This window comes from Sander lucioperca, chromosome 12, assembly GCF_008315115.2.
Source record: "Sander lucioperca isolate FBNREF2018 chromosome 12, SLUC_FBN_1.2, whole genome shotgun sequence".
Lineage (NCBI taxonomy): Eukaryota > Metazoa > Chordata > Actinopteri > Perciformes > Percidae > Sander > Sander lucioperca.
Genome location: NC_050184.1, coordinates 4,826,750 through 4,854,337, shown reverse-complemented (window position 1 = coordinate 4,854,337; position 27,588 = coordinate 4,826,750). Strand labels below are relative to the sequence as shown.

At 41.5% G+C, this 27,588-nt stretch overlaps 4 protein-coding genes across 8 annotated transcripts in view; 3 read left to right on the top strand and 1 right to left on the bottom strand.

Moving 5' to 3' along the window:
* The first annotated feature begins 631 nt into the window (after positions 1-631).
* Positions 632-26,965, top strand: LOC116059544 (tubulin alpha chain-like). 3 transcript variants are annotated; one of them, XM_031312723.2, is made up of 4 exons: positions 632-830; positions 25,422-25,644; positions 25,738-25,886; positions 25,978-26,965. In XM_031312723.2, exons 1-4 carry the CDS (start codon positions 828-830, stop codon positions 26,956-26,958), a joined length of 1,356 nt encoding a protein of 451 aa, XP_031168583.1. In that variant the 5' UTR covers positions 632-827; the 3' UTR covers positions 26,959-26,965. The 3 variants fall into 3 exon arrangements, with proteins under 3 accessions (XP_031168583.1, XP_031168575.1, XP_031168566.1); XM_031312715.2 differs by lacking the exon at positions 632-830 and adding an exon at positions 6,588-6,686; XM_031312706.2 differs by lacking the exon at positions 632-830 and adding an exon at positions 23,997-24,247.
* On the top strand, positions 711-3,752 carry LOC116059577 (tubulin alpha-1B chain). Its single transcript, XM_031312756.2, has 4 exons — positions 711-830; positions 1,788-2,010; positions 2,109-2,257; positions 2,773-3,752. The coding sequence occupies exons 1-4, from the start codon at positions 828-830 to the stop codon at positions 3,748-3,750; spliced, it is 1,353 nt and encodes a 450-aa protein (XP_031168616.1). The 5' UTR covers positions 711-827; the 3' UTR covers positions 3,751-3,752.
* LOC116059515 (tubulin alpha-1B chain-like) lies at positions 6,477-12,587 on the top strand. Of its 2 annotated transcripts, XM_036007855.1 has the most exons (5): positions 6,477-6,686; positions 8,886-9,037; positions 9,789-10,011; positions 11,064-11,212; positions 11,308-12,587. In XM_036007855.1, exons 3-5 carry the CDS (start codon positions 9,891-9,893, stop codon positions 12,286-12,288), a joined length of 1,251 nt encoding a protein of 416 aa, XP_035863748.1. In that variant the 5' UTR covers positions 6,477-6,686; positions 8,886-9,037; positions 9,789-9,890; the 3' UTR covers positions 12,289-12,587. The 2 variants fall into 2 exon arrangements, with proteins under 2 accessions (XP_035863748.1, XP_031168512.1); XM_031312652.1 differs by lacking the exons at positions 6,477-6,686; positions 8,886-9,037 and having other exon boundaries at positions 9,747-10,011.
* The window catches only part of LOC116059532 (tubulin alpha chain-like), a 370,798-nt gene continuing 359,947 nt past the window's right edge, over positions 16,738-27,588 (bottom strand). Inside the window, exons 1-4 of one of the 2 annotated variants that reach the window (XM_031312683.2) lie at positions 20,048-20,227; positions 18,371-18,593; positions 18,108-18,256; positions 16,738-18,014 (exon numbers count right to left, since the gene is read on the bottom strand). In XM_031312683.2, coding sequence (XP_031168543.1) covers positions 17,034-18,014; positions 18,108-18,256; positions 18,371-18,593; positions 20,048-20,050 — 1,356 coding nt within the window. In that variant the 5' untranslated portion in view covers positions 20,051-20,227 and the 3' untranslated portion in view covers positions 16,738-17,033. Of the gene's footprint in view, positions 18,015-18,107; positions 18,257-18,370; positions 18,594-20,047; positions 20,228-27,588 lie in introns of those variants that run through there. The other variant, XM_031312693.2, reaches the window with a different exon arrangement.

Sequence of the window (27,588 nt, the reverse complement as noted above, 5' to 3'; positions counted from 1 at the left end):
AAACTGTTAACTGGTGCTAAAATAACACAAAGCATAATAACACAAAGCAAACTGCAAAGACACCGCAACAATGGTGCTGAAAAAATAGACCCTAAGTGTAATTTAAATGACAACAAAATCCTAATAATATCAGAGAAACATCAAGCCGATTAATGCCTGAGAGCACAGTGAAGGCGAATTCTTCTTTTTCTGTATAGTTTAAAAGCTAGTTGGCATCCATAAATGTTGCATTACCGCCATCTACTGAAGGCCAAAAAATAATCTTGTAAGGCGAATTTGGCAAAGGATTAGCTAGTACTTGTTGCCTGCTCTGGTTGGATTGGTTAGGGTAAGAATGTCATGGTAAGCCAATCAAAGGCAGAGTAGGGCAGGACATGCGTTCACCATCCTAGGAAAAAAAAAATCTTGCCCATTATACGTCTTACCCGCAGGTTACACATTCTCAAAAGATTCCACACAATCGGTTGAGATTAACAAATACATTTCCATCGAAATTGATGTACAAATTATTATAAACGAGTTAGAGATTAGAGGCACAGATACATCTAAATGTTTACAGACACAAATCACGCTGTATTAAATTGTGCATTGTGTTTTACAAGCTGTGAATACTTTTGGGCCTGTTTTAACACCATACTTTGGATGTGAAACACTGCGACAGAATGAGTAGGAGTTTTTATTTTGTGTGCGCAGTTCACCTGTTCTCCTCACGAGGCAGAATATGTGATTGTGGTGCATAAGCAGATCAGCTTCAGACACCGCACCCCCTCAGACACGAACACTCTTCCAGCTTGTCTCATTACTTTGCATAATATCGACGAGCGATCATGGTAAGTACCATTTTATATAGCGTATCTTATTTCCAGGGTTATTGTTTGAGAGTATAAGAGAAGGGAAGTAAATGAGGTTGCTCATATTTTTCTCTGACGTCACCCTCTGTTCTCTTTACTGTAGTGCATCATGGCTGGATATTGTTTAATTGTCAATGAATTGCTTCTGTTAGACAAATTAAGATATTGTTGATATTTTAATGCTTACTACAAATGTTGTCTAATGTAGCCTATTCCTGCACTGCAGGCCGACGCCTAATCCTCTCCCAGCACAACTCTTTTAAATGAGCTTGACTATAGCACCGCACACAAATTGTTACTAATTTGTCATCCTGATTTTAACACTCTTTTTGTAGCTTTCATATAACTATCTTTTTTTAGTGCACCTTGTTCAAAACATTAATTTATGTTAAACTATTCATCCTACTGACTGTCTTAAAACACACCTTTTAAAATAAAATATATAGATATCAAAGTATATCTAAATAGGCCTATAAAATATATCTGTTTACTATTTACTGTAAAGAAAAATAAATATTTATAGGAGACACATATATTATTATTATATTGGTGGATGATGTGAATGTGGCTTTTTAAAGAGACAGCGCATGCAACATGTCTGACCTAGATTATCCTCTTTCTCACAGTAATTCTGCATGCAATAATCTTCTGTGGCAGCAGAGAGAAGCAGAAAATGTTTTCCTAAATGATAGACTGAACCTCAGACAGACATACTAACATAGAAAATAACAATAGTAAGGGCTTTTCATGCAGGATGGGGAGAATTAATTTAAACAGTCTACCATTTTGCAGTTAGGGCATCTTTGCATCTGACAAAAAGCATCTGACAACATCTTTATCAAAATGTATTTGAGTTTAGCTCTTCAGCTCTTTAGAAGTACAAGGCTTGAGATTTAATCAAATCTGTAATCCAAATCTTCTGTCTCTGCATCACAGCGCGAGTGTATCTCCATCCACGTTGGTCAGGCTGGTGTCCAGATTGGCAATGCATGCTGGGAGCTTTACTGCCTGGAACATGGGATCCAGCCGGACGGACAGATGCCCAGTGACAAGACCATCGGAGGAGGAGATGATTCCTTCAACACCTTCTTCAGTGAGACTGGAGCTGGAAAACACGTCCCCAGAGCTGTTTTTGTCGACCTGGAGCCCACTGTCATCGGTAAGTGTCATCACCTCTGGCTGAATATTTCTTTAGGCAAATGAAAGTGTAAATTGTAGGCCACACAACTGATTCAACATCTGTTTTTGTCTCTTCAGATGAGGTGCGCACTGGGACCTACCGCCAGCTGTTCCACCCTGAGCAGCTGATCACCGGCAAGGAGGATGCTGCCAACAACTACGCCCGTGGACACTACACCATCGGCAAAGAGATCATCGACATAGTGCTGGACAGGATCCGCAAACTGGTGGGTAACTTGATTAGCCTGGTTGACACCAGACCCTTCTCAGTTGTAACTGAGAGTGGGTCTGGGCAAGCTTCATTCAAAGCCCATTTCCAAATGGGCGTCACCAACGGACGCCACTCAAATGCCTCTGGGTGCAATTGGGTAGTCCTCCAACCAATCAGACCAACGATCCGGGTGACATAGCAGGGACAGCGGCATCAACGGGTTGCTGCATTTCGGTGGTGTTAAAGGTGAACAAAAAGCTGCTTGCCGTCGCTGCGCTATCGTCATCGTGTAAAGCCCGCCTCAACGGTTGTGATTGGTGCCTCGATTTTGAAAAATTAGAAATGGGCTTGAATGGGCTCTTGGTCAGAATGACTTGCAGAGCAAATCTCAAATTTGCCGGAAGTTCGTCAGGGTTTTTCCAGGCTATAACTTGATATCAGGAGGGATTCATTGATATATAATTTTCCTCTAAATTTCAAATGACATAACTGTATCTCACTGTCTCTCTCTCTCTCTCTCTCTGTCCTCAGGCTGACCAGTGCACCGGCCTTCAGGGCTTCCTGGTTTTCCACAGCTTCGGAGGTGGCACCGGCTCTGGTTTCACCTCCCTGCTGATGGAGCGTCTGTCTGTCGACTACGGCAAGAAGTCCAAGCTGGAGTTCTCCATCTACCCAGCTCCCCAGGTGTCCACCGCTGTGGTGGAGCCCTACAACTCCATCCTGACCACCCACACCACCCTGGAGCACTCTGACTGTGCCTTCATGGTGGACAACGAGGCCATCTACGATATCTGCCGTAGGAACCTCGATATCGAACGTCCTTCTTACACCAACCTCAACAGGTTGATCAGCCAGATAGTGTCCTCCATCACTGCCTCCCTTCGTTTCGACGGGGCCCTCAATGTTGATCTGACAGAGTTCCAGACCAACTTGGTGCCATATCCCCGTATCCACTTCCCTCTGGCCACCTATGCCCCTGTCATCTCTGCTGAGAAGGCTTACCATGAGCAATTAACAGTGGCAGAAATCACCAACGCCTGTTTTGAACCAGCCAATCAGATGGTAAAATGTGACCCTCGCCACGGCAAATACATGGCCTGCTGCCTTTTGTATCGTGGTGATGTGGTGCCCAAAGATGTAAATGCTGCCATTGCCACCATTAAAACCAAGCGCTCCATCCAGTTTGTGGACTGGTGCCCCACTGGTTTCAAGGTGGGCATCAACTACCAGCCGCCCACTGTAGTTCCTGGTGGAGACCTGGCCAAGGTCCAGAGGGCTGTGTGCATGCTGAGCAACACCACTGCTATTGCAGAGGCCTGGGCTCGGCTTGACCACAAGTTTGATCTGATGTACGCTAAGCGTGCCTTTGTTCACTGGTATGTGGGTGAGGGTATGGAGGAGGGAGAGTTCTCTGAGGCCAGAGAGGACATGGCAGCTCTGGAGAAGGATTATGAGGAGGTTGGAGTCGACTCTATTGAGGGGGAGGGAGAGGAGGAAGGAGAGGAGTAGGGCATACTTACTAATAAATGAATCTAGCTTAAATGTGTCATTCCTGAACAATAAACAGGAGCACAACATATTGCATTTGTTTTTAGATTTGTAACCTTGTGTTTGACTTCTAAATGTATCACTGTAGTTGTAAAAAAAATTTATTTGAATGGTTTACACACTGTAAATAAATCTGAAAAGAATTACAGGCCTTCTTGTACTGTTTTTCATACTGCACCTTACCTCACACATCTGTGAGGACTTGTCATGTGACCTATTGGAGTTCCCTTCTTCACTTGGCAGTATCCTTCTCTGCTTTTTTCCTCCCTTTCCATCTGTAGTCTTAAGCCATTCCTCTGTGATTTATGAAATGAAATCATCTTTTTCTGATATGCGTTCAGATTATAGAGAGCCAAATAGCTGCCTAACACCCTTGTTAATATGAAACAACATTGTCACATAGCCTTGTGCAATTTTGTGCGATCAAATTCAGACTAAAGCATTCTTTCGTTAGATGATATTTTAATGTTTTAATGACTAACCCTAACTCAGTGCGATTTTAATTCACATTAGCTCTTCTTGTGAAGTTGAGCCCAACAGAAGAAGAAAAAAAATTGACTAAATATGACATATGACTAAAAGCCTTTATGATTGAAGTTTTCATGTTGTGCCATAAAACAGGATAGATATGCAAGACTCTGAATGAAGATTAATAGAAGAAATTCAAATAATGAATATGGAGGAACTGGTGACCAACAAAGGGACTTTCTAATGTATTTTTGTCAAGTTTCCCCTTAATACATATTTGGCTACCAGGGATTCAATTTGGTATAATTTAGTAAGAAACATAATGGTGTTGTTTGTACTTGATCCCTTAATTTAGATTTGTTTAATTGTCTGCAATTTAGGATGAGAGAGATGAACTTCTGTTTAACACAGTTTGTGTTAAAGTGAAGTGATTAAAATACTATATAAATGAAAAAGAACTATTTACAATTAGCCTGAACGGAGACCTCTGGTGGTAGTGCTGAGTGAGAAGAAAGGGTCAAAACCAGGTCGGAACAACTTCTCTGTCGTTAAGGGTTGTGACCACAGCTGGCTTTTTTTGTATACCAATTCTTCTTCTATACCAAGTGCAATGACAAACAACAATAGACATATTGGGGTTATAAATGGTAAATAAAGTATATCATGAAAAAAAATGTAGCAGTTTAATTCAAAAAAGCTCTAAATAAAGTTTTTTTTGTTGCAGGATTTACTTTTGTGAATGTGAAATTGTTCTAAATATGTACAATATAATACTGTTTTTGTTTTGAAATGCAGACGTCATAAAAACCAAACAACACATCTTTGTACAATAATGAAAAATGAGGAGAAATGTTATAACAGATATACTCGGCAAAAAATAACAAGTGGGTCTACAAGGACAGCTCCAAAACAAGTATATATATATATATATAGGTTGTTTCACGATAAAGTCCACAGAAAGAGCAATTCATATTAATGTCATTTCTTAGTCTTTACAAATAATGTTTTGCTGGTTGGAGAAGTTTGAAATAGACATCTCGAGGTTTGTGTGTGACAAATATCTTGGAGATAAGGTCCAAACTTTTTTCCACTGGACATTTAAGAATGAACATTCACTAGTAATGGGTTACATATGGGATGGTGACAATGTCTTTCTGAAGGACGGACCCAATCCTTCTGTTCCGGATTGAAGGGCTGGATAAAAGACATATTTTTTTCCTATTATGGTGTCATTAAATAACATTGTTATTATACACCTTTGGGAATGGCTTCCATTATGATAGCATACTCTTTTAAGGATGTTTTCTTTGATGTGTTTGATTTTAAGGTGAAAATATGTTATAATAAATCTTTTATTTGTACTTGCTAAATACCACATCTTTCGTGTTTTTAAGAGTGAACTCGATTAATATGTTGATGCCATAAAACATTCAAAGAACTGAGGACTCTGATATTATATGCAACCTTTGTGACCTTGCAGGGCTGATTTTGGAGCATACTGAAGTTGGTGCTTTGATTTAGACTTTTGAATGAAAAGCTTTGTTGTTCTCTTTGCCTTGTGTTGTCAGTGTTGTAGTTTGTGTGTCTTTGTATGTCCTATGATATTGTCTTTAATGAATAGGCTATAATAAAAGAAAATGGCACACACTTCCTGTCTCCTAAGTGTTTGAAAATGTAGTGAACGTCATGTGGATGGATGAAAAGTTATGTTTGGATAATGTATTATTCATATTTTATTTTGCTAGCATAAGATATCAAAGTAAGATTATGTTAGCCAAAGATTCTCTGTTACTAGCTTAGCTGATGCCAGATCTCGCGAGAGTTTGTTGCTGAGACTGAAACAGTTCTCGAACAAAGTCAATTTCCTCCTGATTTAACCGTCTGGAAAATGGCATTTTTGTGTCACGATGTTTGGGAGATATGCGGCTAGTGAAAAATGAGTACAATGTTTTCTTTGGTGACAATGGGGCGAAATATTCGGTCATAATCTTTATTCACGTTCACTTCTTCCATCTGAATCAATACACTCAGGACCAACCGCCAGTCTCCCATGGATGTCTCCTCAAGAGGCAGGGCAGGGTGAAACCGGGTGAAACCGGGTGAAACCATGGGGTGAAACCCACGTGACAAGATACAGGATGACTTGCAAGTTGCGCAGTCTCGCCATTTTGCTCTCTGCAGTAACCGTGCACCTGCAATGAACATCAATGTTTTCGTTTAACCAATAGGAAAGGGGCTCTTGTGACTCTTGTGACCCTCGACCAATCGGATTCAGCTGCTCTTACTTGCGTGTAAGGCGAGTATAAAACGCCCCGCCTAAAAACCAGCGGTAGCGTCTCACACAGCCCTCCTAGAAGCGCAGTTGTGAGAGTATAATCAGTCTCTTTATCCTTATTTCAAGCCCTTTAGAAGCAGCGTCAGGAAACATGGTGAGTATGGAATAATGGGATGTTTATCTTTTTAATTTAACCAGGCTCACAGCCCACAGTCACACGAACATTGTCTCGAATACAAAGTATAATGTGAAGAGCAGTTAACGTTTTATGGCAATGTTACGTTTTTCTTGTGATTTTTTATTATCAAGTGTAGTAAGTGTAACGTTGTTGGTGTTATCTTTTCAATAGATAAAGCAGAGCCTATAATTTAAATTTCGGTCGTCCTTAACGGTAACAGTTTTCTGTCTGTGCAGTATGGAAGCCCATTTCTGCCAACGTGATAAAAAAATAAATCCTGTACCAGTCCTTATGAGGATCTTTCTCACAATAATGACTTAGTTCCTCAAAATAAAGGCTTATAATGTCAAAGAATATATATATATATATATATATATATATATATATATAATTTCACAAAATATTGAGAAACTTTTTCAGAATTTACTTGGCAATTTTTTTTAACTCTTATTTTGAGATACTATGTCATTATTTTGAGATACAAAGTCATTATTTTGAGGTTTCTCATTATTTTGAGATGGTAAGTCATAATTTTTGAGATGCTAAGTCATTATTTTGAGATGCCAAATCATATTTTGAGATACTATGTCATTATTTTGAGATACTATGTCATTATTTTGAGAGATTATATCATTATTTTGAGATGCCAAGTCATTATTTTGAGATATTATGTCATTATTTTGATATGCTATGTCATTATTTTGAGATACTATGTCATTATTTTGATATGCCATGTCATTATTTTGAGATACTATGTCATTATTTTGATATGCCACGTCATTATTTTAAGAGATTATATCATTATTTTGAGATACTATGTCATTATTTTGATATGCCATGTCATTATTTTGAGATACTATGTCATTATTTTGATATGCCATGTCATTATTTTGAGAGATTATGTCATTATTTTGAGATGCCAAGTCATTATTTTGAGATACTATGTCATTAGTTTAGGATGCCAAGTCATATTTTGAGATACTATGTCAGTATTTTGATTACTATATCATTATTTAGAGATGCCAAGTCACCATCTTGAGATACCAAGTCATTATTTTGAGAGATTGTCATTATTTTGAGATGCCAAGTCATTATTTTGAGATACTATGTCAATATTTTGATATGCCACGTCATTATTTTGAGATACTATGTCATTATTTTGATATGCCACGTCATTATTTTGAGAGATTATGTCATTATTTTGAGATACTATGTCATTATTTTGGGATGCCAAGTCATATTTTGAGATACTATGTCAGTATTTTGATTATTATCATTATTTTGAGATGCCAAGTCAACATCTTGAGATACTACGTCATTATTTTGAGATGCCAAGTCATATTTTGAGATATTATATCATTATTTTGAGATGCCAAGTCAACATCTTGAGATGCCAAGTCATTATTTTGAGATACAAAGTTAATGTTTTGAGATACTGTGTCATTATTTTTGAGAGATTATGTCATTATTTTTAGAAACTGCATTCTTTTTTAGATACTTAGTCATTATTTTGAGATACTAAGTCATTATTTGAGTTTCTCATTATAATGACTTAACAGGATATTTTTTTTCATCACATTGGTGGAAATGAGCTTCCATAGAACAGTGTGCACATTGACCCAGTTCGGGGACAAAAAGTAGTCTTGTCACAGTCCTCTGCTTTACCGCCTATTTGAAAGAGCCTGGCTGCAACCCCACTTTTGTAATAAAATGAATGAATCAGACACTTAATCTGTTGTACTGGTTTTAAAAGCTGCATGTATATGAAAAATATGACCACAGCTCTGTCTGGTTTTGGTAGACTTATGTCCCTCCACCAACTAACTTTTCAATTTAGTTGGAGTTCCTTTACACTGACTCTCTTTTCAGCCATCTGAAGGGAGCAGATATCTGTTCCATCTGCAGTCTCTTAACTGGAGAGATGATGATGATGATGATGATGATGTCACTATGAAGCCACAATTACGCACGGCAGATCCGCTGGTTACATTCTGTGCAACCAGCATCAGACTGTTTTTAAAATAACCACAGAAGTCCTCGTGCTTAATTATTCTACACAGTTTCTGCTGCACACTAACAGGCGTGGTGGAGACAGACACATTGAAATCAGTTCACACAGCTCTACGAAAAATTGTGATCACTTAAAACTTGTCACTCTGTGTAAAACTCCCTCAGGGCCGTTCTTTCTGATCCCACCCTCACCCTGTGCCCATGTGCGCCTGGCCACGAAATTTCCAAAAAGGCACACTCCCAACGCACTTGACAGGGCGCCCGCGGTTTCCTCTGCTGCGCACAGAGCAGCAGCTGCTAACCATCGACTTGTGGAGGTAAAGAGACTCTGTCCAGAGAAGGTAGTACAGCCGATGATTCAGACAGGATGGACATCTGAAACATGATGCATCATTAATAACATTGAGTAAAACACCACACAGTAAGCGGTCATGAGCTCGTACTTGACTAGACTGTATGTTTAAGAATTTTTCTTTTCAGTTTTCAGCAGCAGCTGAGCTTGTTACTGATTTTAATTTTTCTCAATCATTTCGATCATATTGTTTATCCTGATGTCATTATTTCCACACGTTTCAGATTTGACAGCTGTTCATTCTAAACATTAATATGCACATGCTTAATTTGTAGAGCGCATGTATCCAGTTATCGATAAGATATAGTTAAGTTATCCGTTTATAAATTTTAGATTTTCTCTGCGTGAGAAAATGGAGGTGTGGCGTGTGTCAATTGCGTGAGTCTCACTATCAATGTGTGAGAGTTGGCAGCCCTGCCCTCCGCAGATATTTTGATATACAAGACAAATTTTCAGCTTTAATCATATTTTATGCATGGATAATCGGCTATTTGGCTGAATAAACGAGACTGTAAATGTGCAGCATGTGTCGGGTGACTTGGTCATGATGTTGTGGTATCTGGTTCTTTACGAAGTCTTTTTTTTCCCCTCCTCCCTTTGGACTTTAGCTTTTTCGGTGTCACGATGATCTCAAGCATCGAATTAGACATGGTTGAAATGTATAGATGTCTGGCAATATTTAATGGTAAATGTTACAAATTTCTGTTTTCCTCCAGCGTGAGTGTATCTCAGTGCACGTTGGTCAGGCTGGTGTCCAAATTGGCAATGCCTGCTGGGAGCTTTACTGCCTGGAACATGGCATCCAGCCGGACGGACAGATGCCCAGTGACAAGACCATCGGTGGAGGAGATGATTCCTTCACCACCTTCTTCAGTGAGACTGGAGCTGGAAAGCACAGCCCGAGGGCTGTTTTTGTCGACCTGGAGCCCACTGTCATCGGTAAACTCTCATTTAAAAATATACAGTAGATGCCATAGTTGGCTTTTTCATTAAAGGGTAACTTCGTTTTTTTTGTTTTTTAAACCTATGTTTTTGTGTCTAAGTGAATGATGGGAACAACAATATTTTACATTGGTTCAGTATTAAGCATGACCGCTGCAGTCAGCAAAACAAGCTACAATGTAAGTTAAAGGTGCTGTAGGTAGGACTGTGAAGATCCAGGACTTAGCCTTTGCCTTACCTGCTTCAAGTAGTTATACTCGAACCTGGGCTCAGTTTCTGCAAATATGACAGAAAGTTAGTTTTATAAGTCTTACCTACTGCATCTTTAATGCGCACCTTCAATTTACGTCCACGAAAGAGCTGTTTTTGCCACTGACAGGCTCAGATTATTATTAAGTTTCTGACAACCTTAAGGAAAGGATCCCTACAGAGATAGACCTTTTTGTTAAACATTAAGATCCTTTTTTTTTTTTTTTTTAATAACATCTCTGAATTTTGCTATCGATAAACTCCATGTAAACAAACAGTACAGTAATTATCGTAAAATACACTTCATTCAAAGATAAAATAAAACTGGAAAGTCGTTTTGGTTTGTCTTTCTACTTTACAACAATCGCCGCTCTGGTTTGGTTGAAATAAACACATAGTTTACCGATTTTACATGTGGAAATATGCTGGCTATTTACATTCTTGTTTATTTAAATGCAGTCTGGTGGGTTTAGCGATCTCTGAGCTGTTTCTGGTTAAACAAAAAGGATTCTACTTTTAAAAAAAAGGTCTCTCTGTAGGGATCCTTTCCATAATGTAGTCAGACACAAAAGCAGCTCTTTTAGTGGACATAAATTGACAATGCACATTTGCCCTATAGGATTACATTGCAGCCCGGTTCCCCGGCTGCCGATTACAATGTTTCCGCTCAATACTGGACCAATTTCAAAGATTGTTCTTCATATCAGTTACTTACACACAAACCTAGGAAAATAGGGTCCAGGTTAAAAAAAAAAATGTTACCCTTATGTCAAACGCTCTGATCGAATCGGTCTCTTCAGATGAGGTGCGCACTGGGACCTACCGCCAGCTGTTCCACCCTGAGCAGCTGATCACCGGCAAGGAGGATGCTGCCAACAACTACGCCCGTGGACACTACACCATCGGCAAAGAGATCATCGACCTGGTGCTGGACCGGATCCGCAAACTGGTGGGTAGCTTGATATCAGGAGGGATCCATTGCTAATTTTGCTCTGATTTTCAAATGACATAACTGTATCTCACTGTCTCTCTCTCTGTCAACAGGCTGACCAGTGCACCGGCCTTCAGGGCTTCCTGGTTTTCCACAGCTTCGGAGGTGGCACCGGCTCTGGTTTCACCTCCCTGCTGATGGAGCGTCTGTCTGTCGACTACGGCAAGAAGTCCAAGCTGGAGTTTTCCGTCTACCCAGCTCCCCAGGTGTCCACCGCTGTGGTGGAGCCCTACAACGCAATCCTGACCACCCACACCACCCTGGAGCACTCTGACTGTTCTTTCATGGTAGACAACGAGGCCATCTACGATATCTGCCGTAGGAACCTCGATATTGAGCGTCCTTCTTACACAAACCTCAACAGGTTGATCAGCCAGATTGTGTCCTCCGTCACTGCTTCCCTTCGTTTCGACGGGGCCCTCAATGTTGATCTGACAGAGTTCCAGACCAACTTGGTGCCATATCCCCGTATCCACTTCCCTCTGGCCACCTACGCCCCTGTCATCTCTGCTGAGAAGGCTTACCATGAGCAGATAACAGTGGCAGAAATCACAACTGCCTGCTTCGAACCAGCAAATCAATTTGTGAAATGTGACCCTCGCCACGGCAAATACATGGCCTGCTGCCTTTTGTATCGTGGTGATGTGGTGCCCAAAGATGTAAATGCTGCCATTGCCACCATTAAAACCAAACGTTCCATCCAGTTTGTGGACTGGTGCCCCACTGGTTTCAAGGTGGGCATCAACTACCAGCCGCCCACTGTAGTTCCTGGTGGAGACCTGGCCAAGGTCCAGAGGGCTGTGTGCATGCTGAGCAACACCACTGCTATTGCAGAGGCCTGGGCTCGGCTTGACCACAAGTTTGATCTGATGTACGCTAAGCGTGCCTTTGTTCACTGGTATGTGGGTGAGGGTATGGAGGAGGGAGAGTTCTCTGAGGCCAGAGAGGACATGGCAGCTCTGGAGAAGGATTATGAGGAGGTTGGAGTCGACTCTATTGAGGGGGAGGGAGAGGAGGAAGGAGAAGAATATTAAAAGGTGCTAGTTAAACAGGAAACAATTGATTTCATTCCTCAAATACGTTCCAAAAATGTTTGTCTATTCACTTCCAGCTTGGCTGTTCAAAATAAAACTGAAAATGTTAATGTGATAGGAAGGGCCAGAGAGGACATAGGCAGGTTGGTTTGGAGTTCATCAGAGGGTGAGGAAGAGGATTATTGAAAAGGACAAAGCACTAGTTAAACAGGAAACGGTTGCTTCAAATTAAATGCATTCCACTGAAATTGTCATTCCAAAAAAATGTGAAGTTGGTTTGAAATAAATTTCCTGTAACATAAAGTTGTCTGTTTGTTTTTTTTTTTGGCGGTTGTAAGAATGAAAAACATCCTTAAGTCTGATTGTGTACTGATAAGGAAGTTAGTTTGGCAAATTGCTGCACCAGTAAACATTACATGTCAAGTTTGGCAGAATATATATGCAGTACCAGCAGTGTTTACATTCTACTTTTAAATCTTGAAATTTAAAATCAATGATTGGATGTATCGGTTTAACCTTGGGTTTTCCTCATTACCCTCAAATCTGTCACCAGTGTTTATCAGTGAGTGTTTACATGCACACCAATATTCTGCTATCCAAATATGATAATATTACGAATTTGATACAGGTCATGTAAACCGCATATTCCGGATGGATATTCCGAATAAGACGTGGGATATTCCTGTATTATTCAGGTTTTAGAGGCATTCTTTGGACATGTAAACGGTGCATTTGGAATATGCATCTCAATCGGGGTTTTTACCGCAGTTTATGCGCAGTTTACGGCCTCTTGCCTGTTTAAGGCTCATGGTCAGCTCTGTGGTCCTATGGTTGCTGTACACAAACCAACCAGCTAACCGTTTGGAAGGCTGCAGACCCGATAAGAAGGAAAAACACAGCTACGTTTAAACATTATCAAAGACTTAGATATCAACAGGTTTTTGGATATACGCAAACGTCGCTACGCCGACCTTTTTAAGAAGCTGGTTGAAGGAATAAAAGAGGGAGGCTGTGTTCGCACGGTCGAACAAGTCTGCCACCGCTGGAAAACTTCGTAAAATCGTATTTTGCAGCTTAGTTGGAATATCGTCTTTTTTGGAATAAGGGCAAAAAACTTTGTATCATGTGCATGTAAACGTAGTCATCGGGGTTTAAACAGGATCATAAGGTCATTAGCCTGCTTCTCCAAATGAAATATCAGATTCTCAAATAAAAAGTAACAAGTAAATGATGGTTTAGTCTGTAACAACCTATAAAGAGCAAAAGATGGGTTTATTCTCCAAAATTGATCTGGTGGTTTTATTGCATTTGAATTTAAGTCAGTGTGCAGATTTGTTAACCATCAAACTTGGGTTGCAGAGAAGGCAATTTGTTCAAAATATCCAACAATTATATGTGATTTACAACTTCATTCATGACAAAAGCATTCATAAACTGGCAGCGTTAGCAACGGTATAGTACGGTGGCCCAGAGAGATCAATGCACTGCAACTTAGTGATTGGGCTAAAATAAAAAAAAAATGAGTTAACTGAAGCATGTGGAACAACATTTAAACAAACCATCTAAGGCTAGTGGTCTTACGTTTAAGATGACACACCAAGCAGATGGCCAAGAACTAGTGGGGACGAAGACAGACAGAGGGACCGAACGGCCTACTGCTAAGAACTGTTAGCTTCAAGACCCAGGAACAGCGCCATGCTTTGATGCAACCATGGGCTTAGCGGCCAACGGTGGAATTGCAATGTCTTTCAGTCATGACACAGCCTTAATGACCATAGGTGAGGGTAGGAACGAAAATTGACCTGTTGATCGAGAGCTTTGCCTTCTGGCTCAGCTCTCTTTTCATCACAACGGTGCGATAAAGTGAATGTAATATCGCCCCCAATTTTGCGCCAATTTTTACCCTCACCTGAAACAAGTTTGACTTACTGCCGAGAAACCCGAACACAGCTCTCGCTTTGGTCGTACAGAGATTGGATGGCCCTGAGAAGGGAGCCCCATACTCCCGCAGCACCTTCCACAATATCTCCAGAGGGACCCGATCATACGCCTTCTCCAGATCCACAAAACACATGTAGACCGGATGCCGGGCATACTCCCAGGCCTCCTCCAGGATCCTTGCGAGAGTGAACAGCTGGTCCGTTGTTCCATGACCAGGACGGAATCATATTGTACCTCTTCAATCTGAGGTTCGACTATCGGCCACCTTGGAGTAGACTTTACCAGGGAGGCTGAGAATTGTGATAACCCTGCAATTGGCACACACCCTCTGGTCCCCCTTTTTGAACAGGGGAACCACCACCCTGGACTGCCTTCGGACTCCTTAGGCACTGTCCCAAACCTCCACGCAATGTTGAAGAGGCGTTTAGCTAGTAGCACGACATAATGATTACATCTCCTGTGATCTCTTAATACATCCATCGTTTATGCAAATAAGCATTAAACGATGAGAAACAACGACTAGACTGGGGGCTAGTTGTTTAGCGGTGTATAGATGGTGCAGAGAGAGAGAGAGGTCTAACATTACGATCTTTATATTAAATTTCACGGTATAGGATATTAGTTTATTAACGTTATTTTATTTTGTAAAATGTAGGTATCTAGATCTTTTAAAAGACATGTTATTGTTGTAATAAATATACCCAACATTACACAAGTAGTTATGTATATCTTGTTGTACGTTTGCCATATGATGGACACAATGTACAAAAATAGTTATTGCAATCGTTTGAACGTGTGTTTTTTTAGAAGGAACATTCGATCGTCATTTATGACCAGTTTTGACAGCCCTATGTGTTTTGGCTTGATCAGATGAGATGATGGTGAGATGGCAAGAGCCTCTTTTGTGTGAGCTCTTTCCTCACTACCGTTTTTCAATCAGATTTCCTCATGACGACGGCTGACAAAAAAAAGGCAGACGACGGTCGCCTTGGTGTGTCAGGCCAGGTTGGGGCTTTAAGATGCTTTATTAGTCAATCAACACATGGCAGTTGAAATGTATCTCTTCGCATATCCCTTTGAGATTCTGATACACACACCAATGCATTTTTGGAGGGGTTACAGCGCAGGGTCTGGAGCAGTTTGGGGATTCAGGGCTTTGCTCAAGGGCTCAATGGTGGGCACACATAGATGTAATACCAGCCACCTGGTCTGCCTGGCTACCTCCAGGCCATCCTATGTTTTCAAAGATATCATGCTGGTTTTAACATCACAGCAATATTCTGATTATGGTTAGTCAATAGACCTACCTGTTGAACCAGCACAGCACTCATAAATTCATACTGTACATGCCTATACATACCACAGTATACTGTAGCTAATCCTGCTACTTTATAAATAGTGACTTACAGCCACCCTTTCTTGGCTTAAAATGACTCACCGTTGGTCAGCTACGGCCACTGAACAGGCTACACAGTTGTTTTGCAACAAGTTAAATTTAAGTTAGTAAGTTTAAGTTTCCATTATGAGGAAGTCAAACTTGTGGTTTCTGTCATACGTCTGTCATGGTGGTTGTAAACAGCCATGGCCCGCTTGCCTGGTCCTCTGGTAACGTTAGCAGTTATAGCATGTTAGCATGGCGCCGTTAGCCAGGACCAGTCGGGATCACTTCACTGGTTGTGTCTCAATTGTTTTTTGCGAGTAACTAACTTGAGTACTCTATATAATTCAATGTGAGTACTTATTTAATTAGAGTAGATTTTCAGTCTCTGTAGAGGACAGATGCTGATGTGTCCTGAGATGGTGTGATGACCTAATAGTGCATGTGGACATTTAAAAGTTCCAGTCTCATCCTTTAAGGAAAACAAGGGTTCATTTTGAAGCATTTTGAGTGGCTGGTGCACTAATGCGTTAACTCACAGCAACCGTAAATGATAAAGAATTTGGTGTCTTGAAATGAAGAAACATTATGATCTAATAGTTCCCACACATTACAGATTATTTAATGGGTTAAGGATAAATTTAAGAGTTCTGTAGCAACAATATTCACAAATTTCTTTACAAATAATGTTGACTTCTGAACCTGTGAAAGGTCTTGTAGCTGGAGTTTTAACAGATCAAACACTAACATGCATCATTGGTAAAACCTTAGCTTTATATCAACTACAGAGCATCATTTACTTTATAAATCAAAAATATGATTGATAGAAAACACTAATTCTGTAAAGGAAAAGCCATAATTCAAATATGCTGACCGTCGTTTTAACCACAAACTAACATCCAAAGATTTAAAAGTAGAATTTAAACACTGTTGATACTGTATGTATTCTGCAAAACTTGACATGTAATGTTTATTGGTGTACAGCAATTTGTTATCTAATGTCCTTATCTGATCACACAACTAGACTAAACTTTCAACTAAAGGTTACTTTTCATTCTTAAACCAAAAAAAAATAAATAAAAATAACACACAACACAGACAACTTCATATGTTTAAGGAAATTTATTTAGAACAGAGCCAAACGGACATTTTTTGAATTGCTTAGTCTGAACAGCCAAACTCATAATTTATAGACAAACATTTCTTTTTTGAATGCCTTTCCCTGTTTAACTAGTTCTTTACTAGGAGTATTTTTAATACTCCTCTTCCTCACCCTCGAATGAGTAAACTCCAACATGCTGATGTCCTCTCTGGCCCTACAGGAGTTTTATTCTGAACAGCCAAACTGGCAATTAATAAACAAACATTTATTTCTGGAATGTATTTGAGGAATGAAATCAATTGTTTCCTGTTTGACTAGCACTTTTTAATATTCCTCTCCTTCATCCTCTCCCTCACCCTCAATAGAGTCGACTCCAACCTCCTCATAATCCTTCTCCAGAGCTGCCATGTCCTCTCTGGCCTCAGAGAACTCTCCCTCCTCCATACCCTCACCCACATACCAGTGAACAAAGGCACGCTTAGCGTACATCAGATCAAACTTGTGGTCAAGCCGAGCCCAGGCCTCTGCAATAGCAGTGGTGTTGCTCAGCATGCACACAGCCCTCTGGACCTTGGCCAGGTCTCCACCAGGAACTACAGTGGGCGGCTGGTAGTTGATGCCCACCTTGAAACCAGTGGGGCACCAGTCCACAAACTGGATGGAACGTTTGGTTTTAATGGTGGCAATGGCAGCATTTACATCTTTGGGTACCACATCGCCACGGAACAGCAGGCAACAAGCCATGTATTTGCCGTGGCGAGGGTCACATTTAACCATCTGATTGGCTGGTTCAAAGCAGGCGTTGGTGATTTCTGACACTGAGAGCTGCTCATGGTAAGCCTTCTCAGCAGAGATGACAGGGGCATAGGTGGCCAGAGGGAAGTGGATACGGGGATATGGCACCAAGTTGGTCTGGAACTCTGTCAGATCAACATTGAGGGCACCATCGAAACGAAGGGAGGCAGTGATGGAGGACACAATCTGACCAATTAGCCTGTTGAGGTTGGTGTAAGAAGGACGCTCGATATCGAGGTTCCTACGGCAGATATCGTAGATGGCCTCGTTGTCCACCATGAAGGCACAGTCAGAGTGCTCCAGGGTGGTGTGGGTGGTCAGGATGGAGTTGTAGGGCTCCACCACAGCGGTGGACACCTGGGGAGCTGGGTAGATGGAGAACTCCAGCTTGGACTTCTTGCCGTAGTCGACAGACAGACGCTCCATCAGCAGGGAGGTGAAACCAGAGCCGGTGCCACCTCCGAAGCTGTGGAAAACCAGGAAGCCCTGAAGACCGGTGCACTGGTCAGCCTGAGGACAGAGAGAGAGAGAGACAGTGAGATACAGTTATGCCATTTAATTAAAAAATTAGGAACGGATCCCTCCTGATATCAAGCTACCCACCAGTTTGCGGATCCGGTCCAGCACCAGGTCGATGATCTCTTTGCCGATGGTGTAGTGTCCACGGGCGTAGTTGTTGGCAGCATCCTCCTTGCCGGTGATCAGCTGCTCAGGGTGGAACAGCTGGCGGTAGGTCCCAGTGCGCACCTCATCTAAAAGAGACAAAAATCATTGAATCAGTTTTTTACAATTTTCATTAATTTTGTATATATTTTATATATTTATTTGCCTAATTTAATGTTCAGCCAGAGGTGATGACGTCTTACCGATGACAGTGGGCTCCAGGTCGACAAATACAGCTCTGGGGACGTGTTTTCCAGCTCCAGTCTCACTGAAGAAGGTGTTGAAGGAATCATCTCCTCCTCCGATGGTCTTGTCACTGGGCATCTGTCCGTCCGGCTGGATCCCATGTTCCAGGCAGTAAAGCTCCCAGCAGGCATTGCCAATCTGGACACCAGCCTGACCAACGTGCACTGAGATACACTCACGCTGTGGAAAGAAAAAAACGTATTTTAACACTTAAAAATGAGTACATTTCACTTTATTCTTTATATAGCGATCAAATGGTGGCTTGTGGCTCAGAGGTAGAGCGGTTGCCCCATAACCTCACGGATAGAGGTTCAATCCCAGGCTTTTCCAGCCACATGTCAAAGTGTCCCTGAGCAAGACACTGAACCCCCAATTGCTGTATAAATAGCTGTCCACTGCTCCTAATAGTGGGATGGGTTAAGAATGCAGAAATACAATTTCACTACATTATACTGTTTGTATGTGACTATTAAGAATAGTTTTTATTTTTTTTTTAATAGGGTTAGTTAGGCTTAGTAAGTGAATACACGTAAACAGTTGTTCAAAGTGAATTGCAATCATCGATTTCTAATTTGATAGCAACAACCAATTAATGGCGGTCTGGGTAACTAAATGGTCTCATGGACTAATCTCAAACTAAGCAGACTCAACTTTTTACTGGCGCACCGAGGTGTCTGGAACGCCGTTGCCATGCGACAAGCCCATCACTCTGGCAACGAATGACGTTTCATGGAATTCGTGTGAAAAGCTAAACCGTTAATACATGTATGACCGTTAGCCGCATTTTTTCTCTCCTGATAGGATGGCGAAGGCACGACACGCCCTACTCTCCCTCTGATTGGCTTGTACTTGTTGTATTCGGTGGTTGGGTTGGTTAGGTTCAGGCAAGAGGATTGTGATTGGTTAGTGTAAGGAGAAGAATACCAGGGTAAGCCAATCAGAGGCAGAGTAGGCTGAGAAGGGCGGGACATGCCTTCGCCATCCTTGAAAAAAACATGACTCGCCCGAAATTTCCAGAAAAAGGTTCAGTCTGGGCAGAGAGAATAGAAAATAAGCAGTTATAACAACAGAATATTAAGCTCCCTTTTAACCCGCACCGGCACAGTAGCTATAAAGGGGACCAGCAGTGTCTATTAACTACCATGAATTTTTAATGTCTTGCCATGCTGACAATGCACTTCATCCATTTTCTCAAAGGACAGGCTTCCACTGGGTGTGGGGCATCTGAAGACGAGCAACTCCCTGTCGGTTAACTGAATTGCATTACGAGTAGTGCTGCTGGCCGGAGATAGATGGATTAAAACACCGCAGAGAGTCGGAGGTTGGTTGGACCGAAGCCTTCATTATTCATTCTGTCCACCATCTGATGAAAACCTCTTTTGTTCAGTCAGCCAGCCACGTAACATTAGCTAGCTGTTCTCCATCCAAAGCACCACCTGAACATCTCCTCACACCAAACCTCATATATAACGCATTAAAAAAATGACTTGTTTAAGAAAGCTACTTTAAACCTTTTATGATACCTCAGGCTTATTCCCACTTTTCCAATATTGTTAACGCCCCCTCCCGTCCTCCTCACATTTTTTAAACGACCGTAAATATGTCTATTTATACAGGTTTTGAATAGTTCTTACCATTTTGTTATGTTGGAGTCGAGGTGGAGGGTTGCAGCCCTGAGACAGGGAATCTTACAATTCGACAGTAAGGGGGTCGCTGTAAGAGATAATGGCGGTCATAAGGATGGAGAGCGCTATATATACAAGTGCAGCGCCGGCGCAGTGGGCTGCTGTGCCGCTATTGGTCAACAGCTCCAAGACCACACCCGGGTCCAGCATGGTGTCTCTTATTGTGAGGAAAATGCTGCTGTATTTTGAGCATGCTGGTACCACACAGGCCCAGTGTCCCAGTCTGACGTCTAGCAAATAGTTTGTATGCACTTCCACATTATAAAAACATAAATCCTTGCAGATTAACATATAAAACAGCCTGTAATAGAATAGATGCGATAAGATACAATTTACTCATCAAAGTACAGAGTAGAATAAAATAGTCTGCAATTTGACAATATATCACATTGTTAACTATAGTCACAATGATTATTTCTTTGATCTTTCGTTGGCCTCATACAATACACATGACTGGTGTCTGAACACCTGCCAGTACAAAATCAATCAGGCAATTTAACTCATCAAAACCCAAAATTATAACACTAATTACCATCTAACTGTCAAACTCATGTTTGCCTTCCACACTGCAAAGTTATACAAATCTTACACAAAAAATGGCATGCTGGTGTAAGTGTGTTATTATGAGTCATCTGCCTAAAGACAATATCAAGAAATATGCATCTGCAGTTGATGTAAAATGTCATCAGTAGTTTAAGCCCTATTTCCAGGTATAAAAAGCCCAGACAACCTTTGCCTTTAGTTATATTTTGGTGCATTTTTGCTCTGACCCGCTCTAGCTTCCTATGAGACCTGTTATACATCATGCAGTCAATCATTCCACATATTTAAAAACTTGATGGCTGTGGATTTTATTGAGCAATAGCAGCAGTTGATTTTTAATTCCAGTATTCAGACTTTATTTTCAGTCTATCATAGACAAAAGAGGTCAAACTGCCATGTCAGAGATGAGACATGTAGGCCACAGAGATCCACAGACGCCCAACCCCCCAGCCCTCCTCCCAAGATTTAACCGTTGCTAGGAAATGAATATGGAGTTGCCTGGATACAGCCCAGTATCCACACAGACCGCCTTTATCTGAAGTCACGTGATCCAGCTTAAATGGCAGCATTAAAGTACTGCAGTGCAGCTGCCTCTGTGGGGGGATGTGAGGCGCTTTAACCACTTCTTTTCCCCAAAAAATATGTCAGCCTGATGTCCTGCGTCTGTAAGGAAACACACATCCTGTCGCCTATAAGTGCATGTGTCCTCCTCTCATAAAACTGATGACAACAAAACAGATCGATTGTCATGAGGATAATAGGGTGTGGCCTCTGCAAACACAAGATGCACGGCATCAATGTGGGTCGGCTCTTTTGTTCACACACATCACATAAAACCTTGTTCTTTCTACAGGCAGTAACGTAACTGGATGTGCATATAGCAGCTCTGTTTGTGATAAACATTCAGCTTTCAACGAGAGAGACCATAAATTGTTCTTCAGTGGAGCTAAAGAAAAGCAAACTAACACACAGTTAGCGGGCTTGGTTGCTAACAACAAAGGAAAGCTCTATGGCAACAGTTGTCCCAGAGGCAGAAATGACACCTCTTTGAATGTTATGGCGGCTTAAAATAACCTACTTTATCATGCTAGTCAAGAGAAGTTGATCTTGTTTTATTGTGGCTGCAGAAGGCTATGCGTGGCTGCATATAGCATATAACAGTAAATCAGATCATTTTTTTCCTCTTTTTTTGGTGAATCATTTTTCGACACCATCAAATCAAAACATATGACATCTACCTGTCTTATATAGTCTTAGCCATTGTGTACTTCTGATATCTGATGGTTAAGTCACTTCTGAGATTTTTCAGGCATTGAGCCAGCTGATTTATTCATTGTGAAATAATGAGTCATTTGAAATCTTTAAAAAGAGCTATGCCAAAAGATTGCAGCGGCCAGTTTAAAACAATTTCTTGGCTTAAAAACATTGTGTTGCTGTTCAATTATGTCTCAGCTTTATTCAATTGCCTTATTTGCCATCACATGATACAATACATTCTGATCAATTGTCATAAATGGCTTAATGGATTATCTATTAGGCTACATGTATGTCTTTGTATCTGTGTTTCCATGTTCTACTATATTTTGTACAACATGTACAGTAACCACATGGACTTCCAAAACAGCGTTCTTGCGAGGTTCTGGCCCAGCTCTGCAACATGACACCAGTCAAACAAAATATATCAAGATCAAAATCTTTGCTCGTTAATCTATTTAAATATAGCACAGCCTTCCTCTTTTATCTGATGGCCCAGTTTAGATAACTGCACCTGCATAAGGATTCTGCCGTGACAGATGAAAAATATGCTCTGTCACTTTGTCGGGTATCATATTCTGTTTTTGCAGGATACAGTGCGGTCAGTTCCATGCCATGAAGGACCACTCCCATCTCTCCAGCATTCCCATCCTCCCTCTCTCCTCTGGGTGTGCAGCTGCTCAGACCCTCCCTGTCTTTCAGCTGCTCGGGAGGAGGAGGAGGAGGAGGAGGGGTGCAGAATGTTCTCTCAATAAGTCCTGGCTGCTTCCTGTTCTTCTCTTTCATCCCCTGCCGTCCCTATTGAGTATAGCAGCCACAAAAAGCTGGTTGTAAATTATACATCCTCTCATCCCTGCTAAATAAATGATGATAACTCCCACATTATGGCGGGTGCTCTGGCAAAAGCAACATTTGGAGTTCATACTGCATTAAGGATTTTGCAGTAGACTTGCTGATCATGTTATAGAAGCAATGTGCAAGCTTCTTTTCAGATGGCTTTCATTCCCTGCATGTTTCAAGGCAGCTAAAAGGGCATGGGATTTCATGTTTTTTTTTTTACTGCAGGAGTCACACTGTGAACAAGGACCTTATGAAGTGCTTTAGTGCCACCATTATGTCACATAAACTGCTATTTCAGTTCCACAAAACAGGAAAGAACCAGAGGAAGCACACCCCAACGTCAGTCCAGCTGAACGGAGAGACAGGCTGACATGCAGCCACATGATCGGCCCACTGAATGACATCATTGCAGAGAATCTGGGGCAAAGAGGGAGGGGAGCTTGAGAGCTGGCAGGCCGGAGGGATAGCTACCATGGCCGGCTTCCGCATCAACATGAATGCCAAGCTCGAGTGGGATGGAAGCATCTTGTGCAGCAGAAGCATTCAGCCATTTTGCACCGTTTATATCAAGTGCAGTGAAAAGAAAAGACACATATTTTTTTACACAGAATGTGCGTATAGCACCAGGATATATAGCTGTATAGGCTTTAGTTTTGTAGGCTATTGCATATTTGCAGTTTGCCACACCCACATAATAGATGCAGTCTTCGCTCATTCCTCTGCATGAATAATTGGCTTTGTTTGAACTACCCCTTTATTCAATAAGAATGGCCTTTCATTTCTGAACATCAGAAATATGAAAAATTGCATTGCAACAAGGCTTTAAGCTAAAAAGAATTAAAGAAAAGTGCCATTACATAGCCTATTCAGTGTTTTCCCCTTGGTGAAAGTTGGTTTAGGGATCCTCCCTCAAGAAAATGTGAAGTTTTTCAATACAAAAAAATACATTTCCCCATCATATCGGTCCATTATTATTACTAGGCCTATGTCCGTGTCCAAACCGTTGAAAAAAAAAAAGCTAGAGCAGATAATAAATAAATAACACTCAAAAAGCTTAAATACAAAACTTGCTAAAGAAGTCCACTGGGGACCAACAACAGTCATTAGATCTGGGGGAAGTCATTTAGTTTTTGATTTTACATTCATTCAGCTTCGGTGGTGCACCTTAAGCCTTATAATGGTAGGGAACCCCCTGATATTTATATTCTTAATCAAATCAATCAAAAATACAATGCCTATACCCTGTCAACAATAAACAGAACAGCTCGGTTGATAACACCATTACCAAATGATTGTCGGCCTATAGTAAAAACCTTTTCTTTTTTTTTCTCCACCGTGCACAGAAGCCCTGCGTGTATAAATGTGGTAGCACCGCCCTCCCATTCAGCAGTTGTTGCATCGACCCCGTTGGGTACAACACGCGACGCAAAGCACACCGTTTTTAAAAAAAATCCTCTTTCTTCACATTGTCTCCTTCTCCTCTTCCTCTTTGAACCACAAACGAAAACAATGGTAAGTCTATCTTTCCTCAGCTGTCTGTCTGAAGCAGTTTTGTGAGGTTGGAGATTAAGGTCCAGCAGCGTCTTGCTTGTTACAACGTTACACAATGTCGTCGTTAATAATCAAGACATAATCTATAATCTCTAAATATATTATATTTAGGAATGAAAGGTGATCTGTAGGCCTATAACGTTGCTGTTGATGGATGACTAGACCGGTGTGCAGCAATGCACGGTGCGACTGTCATTGTGTAACGTTATAGAGATGAGAACAATGCACCGACTGTCTCCATTAAGGCTTTAGTAACAGGCACTCAGGTGGATAACTGTGTTTGTCTTTATAAAGCAGCAGCATTAATTGCCTTTATATATATATATATATATATATATATATATATATATATATATATATATTTTGTCAAATTGAACGTGTGCATACGCTAAACCGGACACCTTGCATATGCCCTCCCCTGTTTGAAGGCAGGGAGGGGGCGATTGGGTGGGGATGGATGGACACATTAGATTGGAGCTATCATTTTTAATTCATAAAGCAGCAAATATCCTATTTTTAATCTCATCAATAATTTAAAAAAAAACAACATACAACACAAAGCTTCTGTTTCAAGCATGACTTGAAATATGAAGGGTTCATTTGAATACATAATTACTCTTTTGATTGAATCCAAACTGCTATTTTAATTCAGATTATATTCAAATATAATATAAAATGACTCAGTTGTGCTCGGGCAAATGATTTTCTCCGAGCATTCAAGCTGTGATTGATTGTGCATCCTCAAGGCATGAGAGCAAGTGGAAGATTCCAGAAGGATAATGTGCATGGGCCAATGCATTTGCATTTGCGCTTGAGCTTGCAAAAGAGGGAGCGTGTGGGGGGGAAAAAAAAGGACAAGAGGACAAAAAGGAGGAAAGACGAGTGTCCTGCCTCGGCAGGGGCTGCTGTCAGGTATTTCTGTCCCCTGCAGATTGTGGTGCAGGGAGGTGCCTCCTGCTGCACTGCCTGTTCATCTCAAATAGGGGTAGTTCCTAGTTTCCAGCAGGATTAGATGCACATAATTATTGTTGTAGATTATATGTAAAAGCCAGCAGCGTCAGAATGTAACCCCAAATGGAACGTGCAATTAAAACTAAATGCATGCAAATAACATCTTCTTCTTTTCTTTCTACAGCGTGAGTGCATCTCCATCCACGTCGGTCAGGCTGGTGTCCAGATTGGCAATGCCTGCTGGGAGCTTTACTGCCTGGAACATGGGATCCAGCCGGACGGACAGATGCCCAGTGACAAGACTCTTGGAGGAGGAGATGATTCCTTCAACACCTTCTTCAGTGAGACTGGAGCTGGAAAACACGTCCCCAGAGCTGTTTTTGTCGACCTGGAGCCCACTGTGATTGGTAAACTCCAATTAAATATAGATGCCATAGTTAGCTTTTTTTTTTTTTAAAGTCAAACCATCGAGTCATTTCTGATCGAATCGGTCTCTTCAGATGAGGTGCGCACTGGGACCTACCGCCAGCTGTTCCACCCTGAGCAGTTGATCACCGGCAAGGAGGATGCTGCCAACAACTACGCCCGTGGACACTACACCATCGGCAAAGAGATCATCGACCTGGTGCTGGACCGGATCCGCAAACTGGTGGGTAGCTTGATATCAGGAGGGATCCGTTCCTAATATTTGAATTAAATGACATAACTGTATCTCACTGTCTCTCTCTCTCTGTCCTCAGGCTGACCAGTGCACCGGTCTTCAGGGCTTCCTGGTTTTCCACAGCTTCGGAGGTGGCACTGGCTCTGGTTTCACCTCCCTGCTGATGGAGCGTCTGTCTGTCGACTACGGAAAGAAGTCCAAGCTGGAGTTCTCCATCTACCCAGCTCCCCAGGTGTCCACCGCTGTGGTGGAGCCCTACAACTCCATCCTGACCACCCACACCACCCTGGAGCACTCTGACTGTGCCTTCATGGTGGACAACGAGGCCATCTACGATATCTGCCGTAGGAACCTCGATATCGAACGTCCTTCTTACACAAACCTCAACAGGTTGATCAGTCAGATTGTGTCCTCCATCACTGCCTCCCTTCGTTTCGACGGGGCCCTCAATGTTGATCTGACAGAGTTCCAGACCAACTTGGTGCCATATCCCCGTATCCACTTCCCTCTGGCCACCTATGCCCCTGTCATCTCTGCTGAGAAGGCTTACCATGAGCAGCTCTCAGTGTCAGAAATCACCAACGCCTGCTTTGAACCAGCCAACCAGATGGTTAAATGTGACCCTCGCCACGGTAAATACATGGCTTGTTGCCTGCTGTTCCGTGGCGATGTGGTGCCCAAAGATGTAAATGCTGCCATTGCCACCATTAAAACCAAGCGCACAATCCAGTTTGTGGACTGGTGCCCCACTGGTTTCAAGGTGGGCATCAACTACCAGCCGCCCACTGTAGTTCCTGGTGGAGACCTGGCCAAGGTCCAGAGGGCTGTGTGCATGCTGAGCAACACCACTGCTATTGCAGAGGCCTGGGCTCGGCTTGACCATAAGTTTGATCTGATGTACGCTAAGCGTGCCTTTGTTCACTGGTATGTGGGTGAGGGTATGGAGGAGGGAGAGTTCTCTGAGGCCAGAGAGGACATGGCAGCTCTGGAGAAGGATTATGAGGAGGTTGGAGTCGACTCTATTGAGGGTGAGGGAGAGGAGGAAGGAGAGGAATATTAAAAGCGGGTAAAAAGGCGCTAGTCAAACATGAAATTGATTGCAATGTGTTCTTGGATGCATTCCAAACAAATTATTGTCAATTACTAGTTTGACCATGTTCTAAATAAAATTCGTTTGACATGTGAATGTGTTTGTCTTTTATAAATTCAACCTAAATATATGAGTGTCCTGCAAAATGTTGAAATTCTTAATATTGAGTTATCACATGTAGTAAAGTTGTAGACTCAACACCAATCATTTATATCTTTTCTCAATAACTTATGTAGCATTTATGCAGGAAAAAAAATACTTTTTACATTTACACACTTCTGTTTTTACATTTAACATATTACAGTTTGTAGTTAAAAAGCTGATATAATTTGACATGTTGAAGCTATGTTTTTTTTCCATTTAGGTTCCCTGACTTATGCATGACTACATTACATGTTAATGTCTCAACTGAATTCTGAAGCTGTATTTCTTAGGCATGGCTCAGAAATCACAACATTATTTGTGAGGATTATTTTGTACAAAATGTGTGAATTTATAAACCATGAGTCCAGTGTCAGATTACTTGGTGAGGGGGGGGTGAAGGGTCCATCGCAAATCTTAAAGGACAAATCCGCCGCAAAATGAACCTAGGGTTAACAC

Bases quoted from the DNA above. Each gene is read 5' to 3' on its own strand.
- LOC116059544 (XM_031312723.2), top strand. The intron at 25,645-25,737 runs GTAAACTCCAAT...CGGTCTCTTCAG, and splicing joins CCTGGAGCCCACTGTGATTG to ATGAGGTGCGCACTGGGACC. The intron at 25,887-25,977 runs GTGGGTAGCTTG...CTCTGTCCTCAG, and splicing joins TGGACCGGATCCGCAAACTG to GCTGACCAGTGCACCGGTCT.
- LOC116059577 (XM_031312756.2), top strand. The intron at 2,011-2,108 runs GTAAGTGTCATC...TTGTCTCTTCAG, and splicing joins CCTGGAGCCCACTGTCATCG to ATGAGGTGCGCACTGGGACC. The intron at 2,258-2,772 runs GTGGGTAACTTG...CTCTGTCCTCAG, and splicing joins TGGACAGGATCCGCAAACTG to GCTGACCAGTGCACCGGCCT.
- LOC116059515 (XM_031312652.1), top strand. From the start codon at position 9,762: ATGTTACAAATTTCTGTTTTCCTCCAGCGTGAGTGTATCTCAGTGCAC. The intron at 10,012-11,063 runs GTAAACTCTCAT...CGGTCTCTTCAG, and splicing joins CCTGGAGCCCACTGTCATCG to ATGAGGTGCGCACTGGGACC. The intron at 11,213-11,307 runs GTGGGTAGCTTG...CTCTGTCAACAG, and splicing joins TGGACCGGATCCGCAAACTG to GCTGACCAGTGCACCGGCCT.